General features: G+C 40.4%; 1 protein-coding gene across 1 annotated transcript in view; it reads left to right on the top strand.

Annotated features, from left to right (window-relative positions):
• The window catches only part of cunh8orf34 (chromosome unknown C8orf34 homolog), a 70,530-nt gene extending 55,074 nt beyond the window's left edge, over window positions 1–15,456 (top strand). The window contains exons 12-15 of the mRNA XM_005722588.1: window positions 7,604–8,094; window positions 10,648–10,744; window positions 14,253–14,291; window positions 15,083–15,456. Of these exons, the coding sequence (XP_005722645.1) occupies window positions 7,604–8,094; window positions 10,648–10,744; window positions 14,253–14,291; window positions 15,083–15,090 (635 nt within the window). The 3' untranslated portion in view covers window positions 15,091–15,456. The remainder of the gene's footprint in view (window positions 1–7,603; window positions 8,095–10,647; window positions 10,745–14,252; window positions 14,292–15,082) is intronic.
• Window positions 15,457–16,552: the final 1,096 nt, after the last annotated feature.

Genomic DNA, 16,552 nt, shown 5'->3' with positions numbered 1-16,552 from the left:
ATAGTAAAATACAAACGTCAAAGATCGGTAACTTATATGCAAAGTGTTAAAATTCAAGCAGCGACCCTTTTCCATATGCAGTTTCATGAAACAATTCACCTTCTCTCAGTGGTCAGTGATGAAATGAGTGCACGGGGATGGTCACTCTTACATGAGGTAGTGTCACCAAGAACAATAATAATTGGCTGATTATACACTACTTTATATAAGAGCACTTTCCACAAGGGTGGTCTGTTATGAAGCGCCTTGAGGCGACTTATGTTGTGATTTGGCGCTATATAAATAAAATTGAATTGAATTGAATTGAATTGAACATGAAGCTCATTGCAGTTTGCTAGTTTTTTAATGAAATCCACACTGTGACTGTGGACCAAGGGCATCGACTGCGTATGAACCACAAATCCAAAGAGAAATCTGAATCTGAGAATAGCATGTGAAGGCGTCCGTTACCGCTGCATCTGTTTACTTTGTCTTTAAAGAAATGCACAATAACTCTTGGAAAGAAATTACCTTGACTTTGGATCAATCTCTTTCAAATGTATATAATGCATATGTGAACAGTTAACTGCTTAACAGTTAGTTAATAGCATCTACCCATGATATTTGCAGCTGTCTATATCCGCATCCATGTCCACAATGATGGTGTAAGAGTGGAGAATATGAGCATTCGTCCTAATGAGAAAAATTACTTCCAGTAAAATTAAAACCCCCAAATCCCCTACTTAAAAGCCCTGTAGTAAAACCATCCAGACATGTGGATGTGGACTGAAGTTACTGAATATTTTTTCATCTCGGTGTAGACTCTCTGTATGCACTCAACTCACCTTCAGCAAAAAAAGACTGATGGTATTCATCCAGCTCAGGGGAGAGATTGTTCTGGCAAAATTCAATTGTTTATCTTATTCTCTGTTTTGGTTTAAACGTTTTTCTTATAAGCTATTGATCAGGGAAATTATAATCTATTTGCACAGGGTGTTCTGCTCTTTTGGGACACTTATATAACTCACGCACACAACCAAAACGTGAGGACAAGATGTATCTTTTGGCTTTGAATTATTTAAATCACAGGAACAAATGAATCTATAACACGGGAATGAATTATATAGCATTTTGTGTGCTTAGTTTAGTAAGATATGTATATTCTTATCTCTCTCTGCTCCTCCTGGGCTTTATGGAGAGTAAATAGAAAAACTAATTAAAATGTTTTCCACATGCCAGGAATCCTATTGAGCTTCAGTTTTGACAGGTTCAGTTAATAACTCTCACTCCCGCTGCTGAGTCAATATGAGCCGATTGAAGGCTGACTCTGTTGGAGTGTTATTTGTCTGACGAAATGGAATTTGTGTGGCAATTTGGAAATGATTATTCTTAATGTAGTCCAAGGCTGAGCTTTGATATATGTGACGTCTGGGTGACTCAGAGACTGCTTTTGTTGTCAGGAAGATCAAGTATGAATCAGATGAAAGTGTGGAATAGAAGCCAGGGAGAGACTTGCCATTTAGCGTCATGTGTCACACACTTGTTTGTATATGCATGTCCTCCCAGTCTGTTTAACAGCGTCACAGTGTGTAAAGATTTCTTTGCATACCAGATATATTAAACACATGCTGGTCACACTGAGTGAATTCGTTTCTGTCAAACAGCAGTGGTCACAGCTGGAATGACCTTCTAAGCTCATCTGTAAATGACAGTAAATACACCCCAAAAAAGAAAAAAAAAAGATAAAGTTTGTGTTAAAAATGTACCAAATTTTCAGATGTTATTGATTTCTAGTTTTATACTGACTAGTCAGCCTGATGATTCCCAGCAGGCCTTTCGTAGAAGCTGTTAAACAAGCTAATCCAAGTCTTTAAAGCCTTTATTAGCTGTTAAATCTCTTCCATGTTATGAGCCAGAGCCTCACTGTTGAGCTTCTATTGTTTCCCCAGTTTGTGTTTTTATTTTGTGACATTTTCTTATGCACACTGCTCAAAAAGTTAAAGGAACACGTTGAAAGCACATCAAATCTCAATGGGGAAAAGTCATGCTGGATGTCTACACTGATATGGGTACACTGGGTAATGTGTTAGGAACGAAAGGATCCCACATCATTTTATGGAAATGAAAAGTATCAACACGCAGAGGGGCTGAATTCAATGATTCAAAAACACCAAAAGAAACACAAAATGAAAATATGATGTGGCAGGCAAGTCTGTTTTGCTAATATTTCATTTCAGCAACTCAAAACGGCAGTCAGTGGTCTGTATGGCCTCTACATGCTTGTATGCATGCCTAAAAATGTTCCTGGGAGGCCAATAAGCCATAACTGATTATTAACCCCCTCTGCTACTTGACCGACCAGATCAATATCCCACAAGTTTAAGTGACTTGATGCTATACTCTTATTAAAAAGTGTTCCTTTAATTTATTTGAGTAGTGTATGTATCCAGTTAGTGCTCACTGAGATTCTCAGTCAGCCAGGTCATCGTAGTCTAAGTAGCTTGGAAAGAAAAGCGTCTGGACTTCTTTAAGTTTCTTGAAGACAACTTTTGGAGAGTCCAAGATTTTAAGCCCTATGGGGGTGTCCCCCAAGAGGGTCATAGACCCCCTATTTCGAAGATGCCTGTGTTCACATATTGCACAGAAAAGAAGTAATGATGTCGATTGTGAACAACCATCTTTGAACAGAGGACGACGGCTTACAACACCGACTGTCTCCCATCTATAATCCAGTTTTGAGATCCCTTCCCAGAAGCCTTAACGCCCACTCACATCCTGGGCCATTTGACCTCAGTAAATCACATAGGGTGGGGCCAGGTTTCACAGTGACTGATTGTGACGCACACTGGTTGTCACACTTTGGCTCGTGTGATTAGGTAGAGGATTGATTGGGGGTCCATAACCCTCTTGGGGACATTCCCATAGGGTTTAAAATCTGGGAGTCTTTTTTTTTTTTCTTCACACAATTGCGCAAGAGTACATTTTGGAAATATTGCAGAGACAGAGGTTTTTGGACAGTTTTGGACAGTTTTTGTTTGTAATGTTGCGTCTGTACACCACCACGGGGTATTTTAATTCAAACAATCAATATATGATTGAATTGCAGACTTTCCGTTTTACTCTAATTCAACAGATTTAACAAAAGCATTGGATTAATCGTTTAGAAATTACACAGTCACCCATTTTAAGAGGTTCAAAGGCAATTGGACAAACTAGCATCATTTTTACGGTTTACAGTTACGTTATGGTTGCTGCTTGCTTGTGGGTCCCTCTGCCTTCAGTTTTGTATTTAATAGCTGAAAAGCTATGCTCTGTTGGGTTGAGATCAGGTCAGTGACTTGGCTGTTGAAGAATATCCAATTTCCTTGTCTTAAGAAACTCTTGGGCTGCTTTTGTAGTACGATTCAGGCCATTATCCATTTGCACTGTGAATCGCTCTTCAATGACTTTTGCAGAATTTGGCTGAATCGCAGCAGAGAGCGTAGCCCCATACACTTAACAATTCATCCTGCTACTTCTATCAGCAGTCACATCATCAATAAACACAAGTGGCTCGGTTCTGCTGGCAGCCATACATGACCATGCTACAATACTGGCTCCACCATGTTTGACGGATGATGTGGTATGCTTCAGGTCATGAGCTGTTTCTCTCCTTTGCCACACTTTTCTCTTCCCATCATTGTAGTGCAAGTTAATCTCAGTTTGGAGGCATTTTTTCCCCCCTAAAACTGTCCAGGCTCTTTTCGATGTTTTTCTGTTCTTGATTGTGACCAGTGGTCTGCACCTTACTGTAAACCCTCTGTATTTACATTAATGAAAGCATCTCTTGCTTAAAGACTTGAAATTTAAATGATACACCTACTTCCTCAAGAGTGTTTTTGACTTGGCTATATGTCTTTAGCCGTTTTAGTCATCTTCTACCTGGTATTTTAGTAGAGCCTGATTGCTGATATGTCCACTTCTAAAGTTTTAATATTTAAGGTTTATCAGCCTAATACTGACCTCCTTTACTTGCATCAACATCTCTTTGGGCCCCATATTGAGAGTTTGTGCGAATAACTAGTTCAAAAATGTAAGCTCAACACGAAATCAAGTTCAGATCATTTATTTGCCTAAATTTAGTTTTGGGCCTCTGAAAATGAGGGTCTATGTATAAAAATGTCTGTAATGCCTAAGTAGTTAATGTATTAGCACACTTCAAGTGTATAAGTATACATAATTTTGTCGATTCGTGCAAAGATAATCCCGCTCAGTTATTACCTTGAAGTGTGCAGATGTGTATTTATATGCAGACACCCTTTCCTCTGTCTGTATTTTCTTCGGAACTTGCTGTGTTTGGGGCATTTTTTTGGCGGCAGCGGTTTCATTGCCCTCCAGTCATGAAACATGCACTCCATCGGCGTTTGGCCCTTTCTCTTGAGCTGGTGCAGAGGTGTGACTGTTTTTATTTGAACAAAACCACCCTGAAACAATCAGGAAACAATCCTTCATCTTCCTGATTCACCGCTTTGCCTTTCAGTCCTTAGCTTGCTTGACCACATTTGCTCCCTCACTCTCGCTTGTTTGAGGCCAGGGAGGGGCCTGAGTCTGAAAGCTGTGTTTATATAATACCTATAACCTCCTCATCCGTTGTACAAAACATCGCAAACTGCTCAATTCATCAGTGACAAAGGCTTTTGTAAAAGAAAATTTCCCCCATTTAGAGCCAGGGATATCTCGTCAGAGTAAAAGTAAATAATCCCAAGAATTTTTCCAAGACCGCGTTGCCAACTTTTAATTTTACTTCCATTCACACCGTGTGAGGAATGTGCATTTCTTTCACATTATTTGTACGTTATCAATCCAAGGACTAAAGGGTAGCGTTTTAATTTCGTCAAGCAAACAGTATATTGTATACTTGTAAGCCTGCTGACAAATGACATGTCTTTAGCGCACTTGTTTATTTTCAGTGGAAGGATCCAATAAAGATTTCATGAGTTCTGAATGGTCGTATAGCGTGCTAGGGCCTTGTACTCGCTCACCACATGCAACTGCTTTTGGATCAAAGACTTTAATAGATCTGTTTCTATTTCTTCTTGTTTTCTTTCTGTCCCCCTCTGTCTCATTTTCTACCCTCTTTTCCCTGTTGTTGTTACTTGCGTTCGGGTTCAAACTCAAGGTTCATAGTATATGAATTTTGATGGCATGTCTCTTTATATCAGTGTCACTGAGATATGTTAAAGTATTCCTGTGTTTAACAAAGTCAGTTTAAAAATAAAACTGCCTTTCATAGGCTACTCTTTACTGTTAGGTAGCTGGAGTCGAATGTCCATTTCTGTGTGTGTCGGTGTGTGTGGTGGTGGGGGGGTATTTAGAGCAAAAACATGTGGTGTTTATCATTATACTGGTAAATACCTCAAGATGAAAATATAAGCTTTATGGGAACTACGGAATACATCCTGTTTACAGCTTTTTAAAATAATATCAGCCATCAGTGTGGGTGGACATAGTGTGTGGGTGATTAAGGACTTAAAGCGGGAAATCATTATATGCTGTACTTTACTTTGCAGGTTTGTATTATTTATTTCACTGCAGTCTAAAGGTATTCACTTATTTATCCTTTGGTGTTATGGTCAAGATCCAGCTGTGGAGGTTAGCACATGGTTACAGTGCATACAGCAGTGTTGCCACTGCCAAAAGCTGATGTCAAGACCCGCCTTGAACAGCACGCACGGTTGAGTGTTTACCGTAATTTGATTGCTTCGTCCTCAGCAGTGACCAAGCTACTCTCAACTCCACAGATGTCTTTCAATATTAGCCTCTGAGGCTGCCACCTTCTCCTCTCCCCGTCTCACTTCCTCCTTCATCCATTTCAGCTTTCGCGTTTTGGCCCATTAATAAAATTTGCCAATTTCTGCCCATTAGTTGTTACTAATGTGTAGAATGTGTTGAGATTCATCTGACCAGGCAAACTTTTTCGAATCTTTTTTGTCAGATTTCTAGTCCATGCGAAATATAGCCTCAGTTTCATGCTCTTAGCTGACATGGGTGGTCTTCTGCTGCTGTAGCCCAACTACTTTAAGGCTAAATTTGATGTGTATTCAGAGAGATTTTATATGTTGGTTGTAATGTGGGGTTATTTGAGTTACTGTTGCCTTCCTAAGAGCTTTAATAGTCTGGCCATTCTCTCTTGACCTCTGACATTAGACTGAGACTGCTGCTCACTGAATATATTCTTTTTTTCACGGCACTCTATGTAAACTCTAGAGAGTTTCAGTTTCTGAAATACTTAGACCAGCACATCTGGCACCAACAGCCAAACCAGGTTCAAAGCCACTTAAATCAGCTTTCTTTCCAATGCTGATGCTCAGTGTCTTTACCATCTCTACATGCCTCAATCTATTGAATTGTTACTATGCAATTGGCTGATGAAACAGCTGCAGTATAAGAAACTGAACATGTGTACCTAATGAAGCGTCCTCCGAGTGTGTGTTGGCATTCAGGCAGTAAAACTCTGAGAACCCGCTGCTCTTATAATTTAGAAATTATTACGTCTGTAAAGTTTAACGGTTCACAGACACACACACATAACATCACGCAGGACACAAGTTAGTGAACACATAAAACCAACAACAAGCAGCATATGTTCAGCATTGTGTCTCAAATGAAGGTTTACTTCTATGCACGCTGAGCTGCTTAAGCACATAAACAGCAATCCACTCAGGCATGTCAAATAATTATATGCATTTGATCCCCAAAGGATTTTGTGCAGCACTGTCTGATTTTAAACAAACAGAATCTTCCGGAGTAATGTCCAAAAGCTAAATTTAGGATAGCATTACAGGCATTTTCTGTTTGCATACTAAATGGATATTTGTCAGTGAATAGAAGCACATGTTTCATGTTTTCTGCAAATGTTGTTTGTAAAACCCAGGAAAGCTGAAATTTGCTCAAAAACATGGAAGTTTGAGTTTGTGAAATAATTGTTGCTTGTTATTTATCTAACGTCACACATACAGTTTTCCAGAAGTACCCTCTACCTCGAGTGAGTCATTCCTCTAAATCATGCCTCTTAAATGATAACTCCCAGTTTGTTGAATCCCGATTGCCAAGATCTGGAACGAAAGCAGAAAACATGGAAAAAATGACCCAGATGTTGATCACAGAAGTTGGCAGCGTCGCGTTTTTTTATAAACAAAAATGTTTTCGAGACTACCAGAGCAGCAGCCTAATGTGTTTTTGTCAGGAAGAAGGGAAGAAATACAGCCATGCTGCACTTACTGTATCAACTTGGGACATTTTCTGACAGAGGAAGCTGGATTCACCACAGTTTATAAGGTCTATAAATATTGTCATCATTGCCGAGAAAAGGGATTAACCCAAGCAGTCTCGCCCACAGTAAAGTTTGTGAATCATTAGTCAAATCAGTCGATGAATAAAACTCAAAGTAAGCCTGATGGTATGTTAAAAGTTCCTTTTCCAGAGTTATTTGGGAGAGTTATCTTAAAAATTATTATGGGCATTTTCGTGGCTTTAAATAAAGTCAATTTTATTTCAATGTGTGTGTATACCATAGGATTTAAATAGGAAATTTACTCCTTAAGCGTTTGGATACTGACTTGGATTATTGCCTTTCTTTCTCCAGAGGTTGAGAAGGACCTGGCAAAGCTGGCAGAAGTGGGAAAGATGACCACCCGAAGCTCCAATAATCCACATAGCAGCCTATACCACACCCCAGTGCGCCACAGAACTCTACCTGACACACTCCCCCTCCCCAGCCTCGTGTCCAGGCCCCAGTCCCCAGCTGGTAGCCTTACGGGGAAGTCTTGTGGTGTGGGCCTCCCCTTGCTTAGCCCCAAGACCACGACCCTCACCATGGGTAGGACTCAGTCTCCTAGCAACCCTGGGAGCAGGACTCAAACCCCCAGAACACCCAGCAGGCCCATAACCCCAAATAGTTTGCTGACACGCTCCACCTTTAACTCCGGCTCTTATAAAGAGGTGACCTTCAGGAGGTCGCGGAGCCGCCCTGTTACACCCACAAGTCAGCCAATACTTACCCGACCGCTGCTCACCCCTCCAGGGCTAAGCAGCACAGATACCCTTGGTGCCAGCCTACGGGCCTATCTGTCTGAGGTAAGACCCCACACTGAAACTTTTGTTTTTTACAAGTCATGCAAGCACTTAATGAGACATGTAGTTCTACATGTTATATTTCACATTGCAAGGATAAAACTGTCATAAAAATTGGGTCATGGTCTGAAAAGGTTTTAGCATCTTGAGAGTGAACTTGTGTGCTGAAAGCCAAAAAAGTAAAGCCGGGCACTGAAGCTGAGAGCCTTTCCTCAGAAAGAAATATGAGCGAGCTCACCAGGAGCACAAAATATTACACATGCAAATCCTTTGCGGGCACACACCACTTCGTGTGGGGTTTAGCAGAAAGTCGTGGAGGTCTGTACAGTAGGATGTCACTTCACTGTGGAAAAATGAGTCTGGCATAAAAGGGGAACTTTCATTGGGATTTCTTTCTTATATTCCTTTCATGATCTACTTAACAGCAGGACTGTTAAATATGAGCCTTTTTTTGAAGGTTTTATTAATGGTGGGGCAGGAATTTTACAATGCCTTTGTGTAATCTGACAGTTATGCCAGTTGACACCTAGTCACATTATCCAAAACACTACTGCACCCAGTCGGCTTTTATTAAGACCACCTGGTCCCAGGTAGAAGAACTGAAGCCTTAAAGTGAGGCCAGGTTCCAGAGTGAGAGAATCTTTAACCTCTTAAAAGAGAAAACAACGGATATAAATGCTAGCTTTCTTGTGTTTTCTTTAATTGGTATTCAGGAATAGTTCTCTAGGCTTCTAGAAATTTGTTCTCTGGTGCGCACTGACAGAGTCGAGGCTGCCGGACACTGGCGCCACCGGGCCCTCTGCCCACCACCAGTAGGCAACGGGTGAAGTGTCTTGCCCAAGGACACAATGACCGAGACTGTCGAGACCGAGACTGTCCAACCAGATCGGAAGGTTGCCGGGGCTCGAACCGGCAACCTTCCGATTACTAGGCGAACTCCCAACTCTTGAGCCACGATCGCCCCTGATGATGCAACACTGCTTTAATAATGTTAAATTCTGGCTCTGGGGAGGCCAATCCAGGACTGCTAGGGTTTCACTGTTTGTTTTTTTGTTTGTTTTTTCATCTAGGTATGCTTTTACTGCATTGCTGGTGTGTTTAAAATTGTCTGCTTTCATAATTGGATCAACTTTGCCAAGGTCCCTCGCAGTCACCAACCACTGCAGAGCCTCCAATGTGTTTCACAGATAGGATGTAAACGTTCACCGTTGTATCTCTCTCCTAAAGTCCTCCGTACATATAGATGATGATTTGAACCAAAAATGCCAAATTTTATTCATGAACCCTTTAAGATCTACCATAGACCCAAGTCCGCCAGAGCTTATATTATATTTTTACATGTTGTAGTGCCATTTTTGGGAGCATTTCAAGTTGCTATACATAAATACAACCATTATAGCCCAAATTGTAATAATATGTATGCATTAAGTGCATAGTAATTACATAAATTGCAAAAAAGTGCAATAAACTACAAAAAATTGAAAATCGTTTTTGTTTTTTTAACATATATTTCTAGTTAGAGAAATTTAACTCACAAGACCTGTTGCTACTGATTTTCAGTCCAGATCTTGTGTAACTTGAGTACCCGAGCCATTGTTTCCCCTCTTTAAGAATGGTTCTTAACAGCCGCTCTTCCACTGAGACCATTTCTGAGGAGACTTTAGTGAACAGTAGATGGATCAACTGATGGGCCAGAAGCAGATTTTGGGTCCTGTGTCAGGTCTTTTCTGGTTTTTTTCCCCCCTGTTTTTGTTACTTCTAAAGGGTACAACACTGATTCATCCCTTGAGGGGGCTTCAATGACCTATTAATATAGGTCAGTGACTTAACAACCAAGAGTAAACATTCCTCTGAAAATGGTTTGGTACAAGGACTGGACTGAAGAAAGTGAAAAAGCAGCCAATTTCCAAAGAAAACTTTGAAAGACTTTCAGGAATGCTCGACAACTATGGCTCTTTAAAACTGGAGGGAAAGTCTGGCTCCTTAGAGGCAAAATATGAAGACATAAGCAGTGGCTTCTTGCATAGAAAGTATATATTTCACCGTATATGTGTGCTCATTGTGGTAAATGGCCTGTATTTGTATAGCGCTTTACTAGTCCCTAAGGACCCCAAAGCGCTTCACACTACATTCAGTCATTCACCCATTCACACACACATTCACACACACATTCACACACTGGTGATGGCAAGCTACATTGTAGCTACAGCTGCCCTGGGGCGCACTGACACAGTTCTTGGTATTCAACTAGTTTTGTACATTTTTTATTTCTTGACTTTTGCACTTTTTGATGGGTTAGGGTTCCAAATGTTCAATATTGAATACAATTATGAATACATAATCATTAATACAATGACAACCATAAGCCGGTTGAAGATTTGTTTCCATTTTCAGTTTGTTTAAGAGTTCAAATTTGCTAAACGGACAGGCTGGCCTAGATTGTCTTTCCTAATCTTGTTTTCCATTTCTCTTTTGTTCTGTCCGTCTATCTGCAGAGTATATATTTTACCATCCTCTTTTATTTCTCTTCTATTATGATCTGTTTTTACATTTCAGGATGAGTTTTACCAGCAGTTACAGGCCATCAGACAGCCTTGGCATATTCCTAGTGACACAGACAGTGACATCCTGGACCCTCCAGAACAGGATAAAAGTGAGTTACTTTTCTTGCTCTACCTTTCTTCTTTCTTTTTTCCCCTCATGCAGGCGAGACCAAACATCCACAGTGCATCTCAGTTACTGGGAGTTTTTTTTTTTAGAAGCTTTCATTTGCACCGTTTACAAATCTGGCCCTCTAATGTTTTTACCTTTCCACTGACTTTTTTTTTTCTTTTTTCTTTGTGAGACGTGACGTTCATTTCATCACTGCACAGTCACTTTACCACAATGATTAACTGTTGGATTAAACTGCCAATAGAAACATATTCCTTGTAAAATTCTGCAACGGAGCAAAACGGCTGACTCATGCTAATTTCCATATTTCATCACTGGGTGAAATCCTGGAGAGGTTCTGAAAGGGTGGGATGTTGTCATGTACAATTTCCTTTCCTGGCACCTGTAGGAAATATATCTTTATCAAAATCCTACACATAGATGTGTAGGGGTTTTTGTTTTTTTGGCTTAAAAAGTCATAAATCGAGTCAAAGTAATGGCCTGGCTTGGATGCGGTGCAGTGTGTTACTCTGGCTTTGAACATGGCAGAATTAAATCAGACCTCCTTGAAAGTTCTGGTCCATAAATCAAATGAGTGCATGTGGTGGTATGGTCTGATAATCACATGCTCGCCGGAGTGAAACTAAGTACTTTTCAATTCACTGTGATCCGCTAAGATCACAGTGCCTTATGACTGATTAACATATGGATAAATGTTTTAGGTCCTGAGAGACTTTTAAGTTATTGTAGCTGCATTAAATGACAAATCAGTCATGTAAACATTACATATTCCTGCAGGTCTGCTGTATCAGAAATATAAATGGACTGGACTGAAACGCTTCAACTGTTATAACAGCCTTATCAGTAGAAGACTTTATTTTTGGCTGCGCAATTATTCCCAAGGGGTCACCACAGCGGGTAGCCCTGCATTTTTGATTTGATGCCCTTCCTGAAGTAACCGCAAATGGATTTGGGACCTTTAAGTTGGGCTATACTATAGAGCCACTCAGTAAGACATTCTGATACTTATTCCAATACAGGCACTGACATAAGGCGACACGGTCAAGACAAAACCAGTAGGGTTTATGTCACTGAGAGCATGAATATGCTCTCTGAAGATTTCCTAACAGCGCATGAAACGAACAAATAAATGAGTAAATCATGAAATATCCCATGCAAACTGAGAGATTCATCCTCTGGGGAAACATGAATATGCCCAGTATATTTAAAGCATTATGATAAATTCTCCTTGGATCATTAAAAATCAGACAAAATTCGATGAAATCTTTTCCTTTTTGGCCATCCAACATGTTTCCACAATTACAACCTGATCAAGTGTTCAAACCAAATCTCACGCTATCCTTTGTTGTATTTGTCAAAGCTTCTTGAAGTGGACCAATGTGCTGGATGTACAGAGCGCTGCAGACCAACACTGGCACGCTGAGGTCCTGTGACTGCTTAGCCAAAAATAAGACGCTTCCAATTTCTGAATGAGTTAAATGATAAAAGACAACGCTCTGAAAATAACTAAGCCCTGTTTTCTCAGCAAACAAAGAATCATCAGCTACACAAAGTGAAAATTAAGTGCATGTGGGACTTAAAAAGACCGCTTTCATTGATGCTATGAAACAAGAATTCCAGTCAAACAAAAGATCAAGCAGGCGAAAGGTTGTCACATGGAAATATAACTCTTCTGACAAGTTCCTCTAGAGGGCCGTTGTTTTGCCAAATGTGTATCTTGCACAATAAATGGATGGATTTTCCTAATAGCCCCTGGGGGTCTTGGCAGTAGTAATGGCAATGCTGAGAAAGGATATGAACCGCATATTGAATTAGACGTGGCTCAGACAGGGGAGAGGGAGACTGACAGAGAAAAAGAGCCACAAGACGTGACAAAGCACTTTCTGGCGTGAGAGAGGACCCACTGGGACTGTTCACTGAAATCTGGTTTGTGTGCCTTTGCGTATGTGCATGTGAGCGATTGTATTAGTCAGTGCAAGGCATTAAAATTGTTTTCAGAGAGCACTTTTGCGCTCTTTATCCAATTTTTTTTTCCTGGGAATTTTTTGACCTATGAAATAATACTGTTAAACAGCAGCTGCACTGACAGCTAAATATGCGATTGGGGAAAAAAAGATTTTTTAAAATCACAGCCTATAAACAAAGCAAGAGGTAAAGCAAACTTCTAATGTTTGCTTATTTAGGAATTGCTTCAAATCATTTTCAAATAAAAACAAATTGAAGTGCTCTCATTGTATGTGTTTTTCATTTTGGGGTGCATGTCGCTGGATCTAAATAGTTTACATACATGGAGACATAGTCAGTGACCGTCATTTACATATATAAAACAACATGCATCTCCTTAGTATAGCTCATTATGCTTTCTATCTTGCTGCGCTTAAATCTGAAACTGCAGCTGGCTACTTTGGGTTAAAACCCATCCATTTTCTTCTGCCTATCGGGTTCAGCATCACGAGGTGCCTAGAACCTAATCCCAGCTGTTACAGCGTAACATGCAGGGTGCACCCTGGACAAGTCACCAGTTTAGAACAGAGCTAACAGACTGAAGCAAACTCCACACAGAAAGGCTTCAGGTTAAAGTCTCTGTCTGCTAACACGGCTAAAGCTAAATTGGGTCCTGTCATTTTGGCTGTTTGTGTGCAAAATCTGACACATGAAAAATATTAGTAAGCAAGGGTTTTACCCCTTATTTTCATTCTTTGTACTAAGCAAAACTAGCTGTCGGCTAGAGTTTGACAGGTTTAATGTAAAGCTATAGTTAAAGTTTTAGACTACGAGAGTTTGCATGATCATAAAAAAAACTGAAAAGTCATAAAATTTGCAGAGAAGCCAGGAGAAGTATTGGAAAACGAAATAAAGCTAGACAGGTGGAAAAAAGCATGGATATTTTTCTTACGTTTTGTTATAGGGTAGTGTCAGCCCATGAACTTAGTTGCAGCTTGCACTTTGACAATATATAAATTTGTGCAATACCAGTAAAATTCTGATTTTCTTGCATGTGTATTATTTTGAATATAGATTACTATAGTAATATAATATAGAATATAGTAATTTTGGATAGAGATTACTTTAGAAACTCTATCCGAGTGGTTCAAGCTTGGATTCAGCTTAGTCCTAGACTAAAAGAATAAAAATCAGAGAGGATCTCTGCTGAAAAAGGTTTTTAGTCCAAGGCTAGACTTACTTAACCCAAGCCTGTGAAACCGAGTCTACATGTGTGTGTAGTGTAGTGCAGTAAATGGTGCTAAATGAGCTCAGCACTAATACGCCAACCTCACTGCCAGCCTAGTGCTTAATGTGACACCTACTATGGGCTGAAGGTCTGCCTTTTTTATCCAGTCATTGTATAAAAAGATATTTCCAACGAACCATGCTAATACTTTTTTTTGTCAAAGCCACAAATGCCTATAAACGTTTATTGTATTGCATTACTGTAACTTCAAATAAGAGCCGTCGTCCTGCGTGACGTTTATTCGTTTCTTTCACAGGTGGTTCACGAGACGCCAATAAGAGATCCGTGTTTTCAGGTGAGAATCTGAACAGGTAGATGTTTTAACCTTAAGAGACAGTCTCTAATGTGTTGCATAATTTTGCCACCGCCTGCAAACTATGTCAAGAGTTCTGCTGCTGTAAGTAACTGCTTCAAACTGAGAGAGCCTCAGCGTCTGTCAGTGAGCTCATGTTTAGAGCCACATTATGTTTCCCAAATAACTACCAATGGGCGAGTTGGTAGCCTCCACCTTCATTTACGGTCCATTCAGTTACAGTCACAGGCTAAATGGAGGGCACAGCGGCTCTCAAATGCGATTGGCGGAGGCTGCCTGTGTGTGGAGACGCTGTTGCCCAATTCCATTAAGTCACTTGGGTTGTGAGTTTACACGCAGCAGACAGCGTCAAGTCACAGCGTCAACATTTGGGAGAAGGAGAAAGTCTGTCTGGTTTGAGGTTGTCTGCGGTTCTCCTTCTTGTGGCTCCGGAGGTGCCCACAGCTCCCAGTGTCAGTGTGCCAGTCTGGAGGCAGATCTGAGAACAGGCTGCTGCTGCTGCTTGGCTATCAGAGAGACCAGAGCATTGCCACAGCAACCAAACTCAAAGCTCACCGCTCTCCCACAACTCTTCCATATTGTGAAATATGGTCACTGGAACCTCCAGTGGGCAACACTAAGTCTAATTTTCCACCTCATGTTTGTCCATGACATGCTCAAATATTAAACGGCTGTTTCAAAGTAATTGCCCCAGTTATTATTCTTATTAGCGGTTAAATGTGTCTGATTTTGGTTTCTAGGAGACTGATGTTTTTGTCTTTCATTTTTCACAGGCCTATAGTGACGGAGACCAGAGACATTGATCCAATCAAACTATTATGCAAACCGCTGGACATTTTGAATATGTGAATACACAGACAATTATTTTTATAATTCATAGATAGGAAAGAAAAAGATTGTATACTTTTTCACAGATATTTCATACACATTGTACTGTAACTGTACGATAAAAATGTGAAAATATGACTTGAGAGTATGAAATATGCCATTTATTTTTGTTTGCTCTATAGCATGCTACTGAAATTCTACATGGAGTCCAGCAAACAGATGCATTTTGTTGTCGGTAGACTTTTTCTAGGCCTGTGGCATATTCACACTGTCAAGGCAGCACACCTATGTTAGGATAGTGTTTATTAAATGCACTGGTGAAAGATTTTGTGTGGGTTTTTTTTTAAAGATACGCAAGTTCTGAAGGGTATCCGTGGAATGCTGTTATATTGATTTGGTGCACTTGTTCTATTTTCTACCCCAGTGTAACACACCTTGTTCTGCTATTTTTATTTAGCGCTTTCTGAATTTCAACCTGGGAGGAGGGAAAAGCACTGAAAGAGGAGTTTTTACCCCCTAAAGCTCGAGGCAGTTTTGTTCAAAAATTTCCCCAGAAATAAGCCAAAATGAAAAGAAACAAAAACAACTTGGCCTCAACGGATGAGGCGCTTGGGAGAATTTTGTAATACAACACGCCTCATTGTCCCCATCATCAGGTTGAACGAGTTCTTATAAACTCCAGGAAAGAATTTTAGTTTTACTCCTTCCAAATCAATCCTTAAACAAAAAAGAAAAAAGGAGAGTACACACATCCTCGTAGTGAGTCATTAAACTCTTATGATACTTAAACAGTCCTAAAAATTCCACCAAATATGAGTCCACAGAAATGAAGGATAACATCTATTATATTCATAGCCGTACTTTGCGTACTTTTTGTGTGCCATGCATGACAACCTTTGAAAAGTTGGGCCAGATGCAGCCTGTTCTCTGTGCAAGGACCTCCAGTGGTGCATAGAGATTAACTCTAAACCTAACGTGTAATAATGAAGTCCTGGTTTAATCCAGTCTTTCCCCCATCTTTTCCCCAGCGTTTAACTTTGCGTCTCTTACGTACATGGAGGTTCTGCACAGAGACGTGACCTTTTACCGCGCTGCCTCTTGTGTTTGCCTGGGCACTTGTTAGTTAAACTGTGGCTGTCTCAGAGTAACACAGACAACGTCAGCTCCAGAGACAGGCGCACCACGGACACAGCCTTCAGTCTGACAGTCTGATCCCTTCACTCGAACCCCACTGAGTTTTGCGGTAAGGTACGCCGAGCAATGCCAGCTCTCGAGCCTGTCCCTCGGGATGTGGTTGCAAACTACTCAGATCTCCAGCCTCATTTCACAACGGCTGATTCCTGTAAAAAGGATGTGTAAGAAGACTAATCACTTCAAAACTCCCATCCTGTAAAACATGGCATGTGAATTAATGC

This window comes from Pundamilia nyererei, unplaced genomic scaffold (genome assembly GCF_000239375.1).
Source record: "Pundamilia nyererei isolate P.nyererei 1_Seehausen unplaced genomic scaffold, PunNye1.0 scaffold00007, whole genome shotgun sequence".
In the NCBI taxonomy this organism is placed as follows: Eukaryota; Metazoa; Chordata; class Actinopteri; order Cichliformes; family Cichlidae; genus Pundamilia; species Pundamilia nyererei.
Note: the sequence above shows the minus strand (reverse complement) of the source record. Positions and strands in the feature narration are given on the sequence as shown.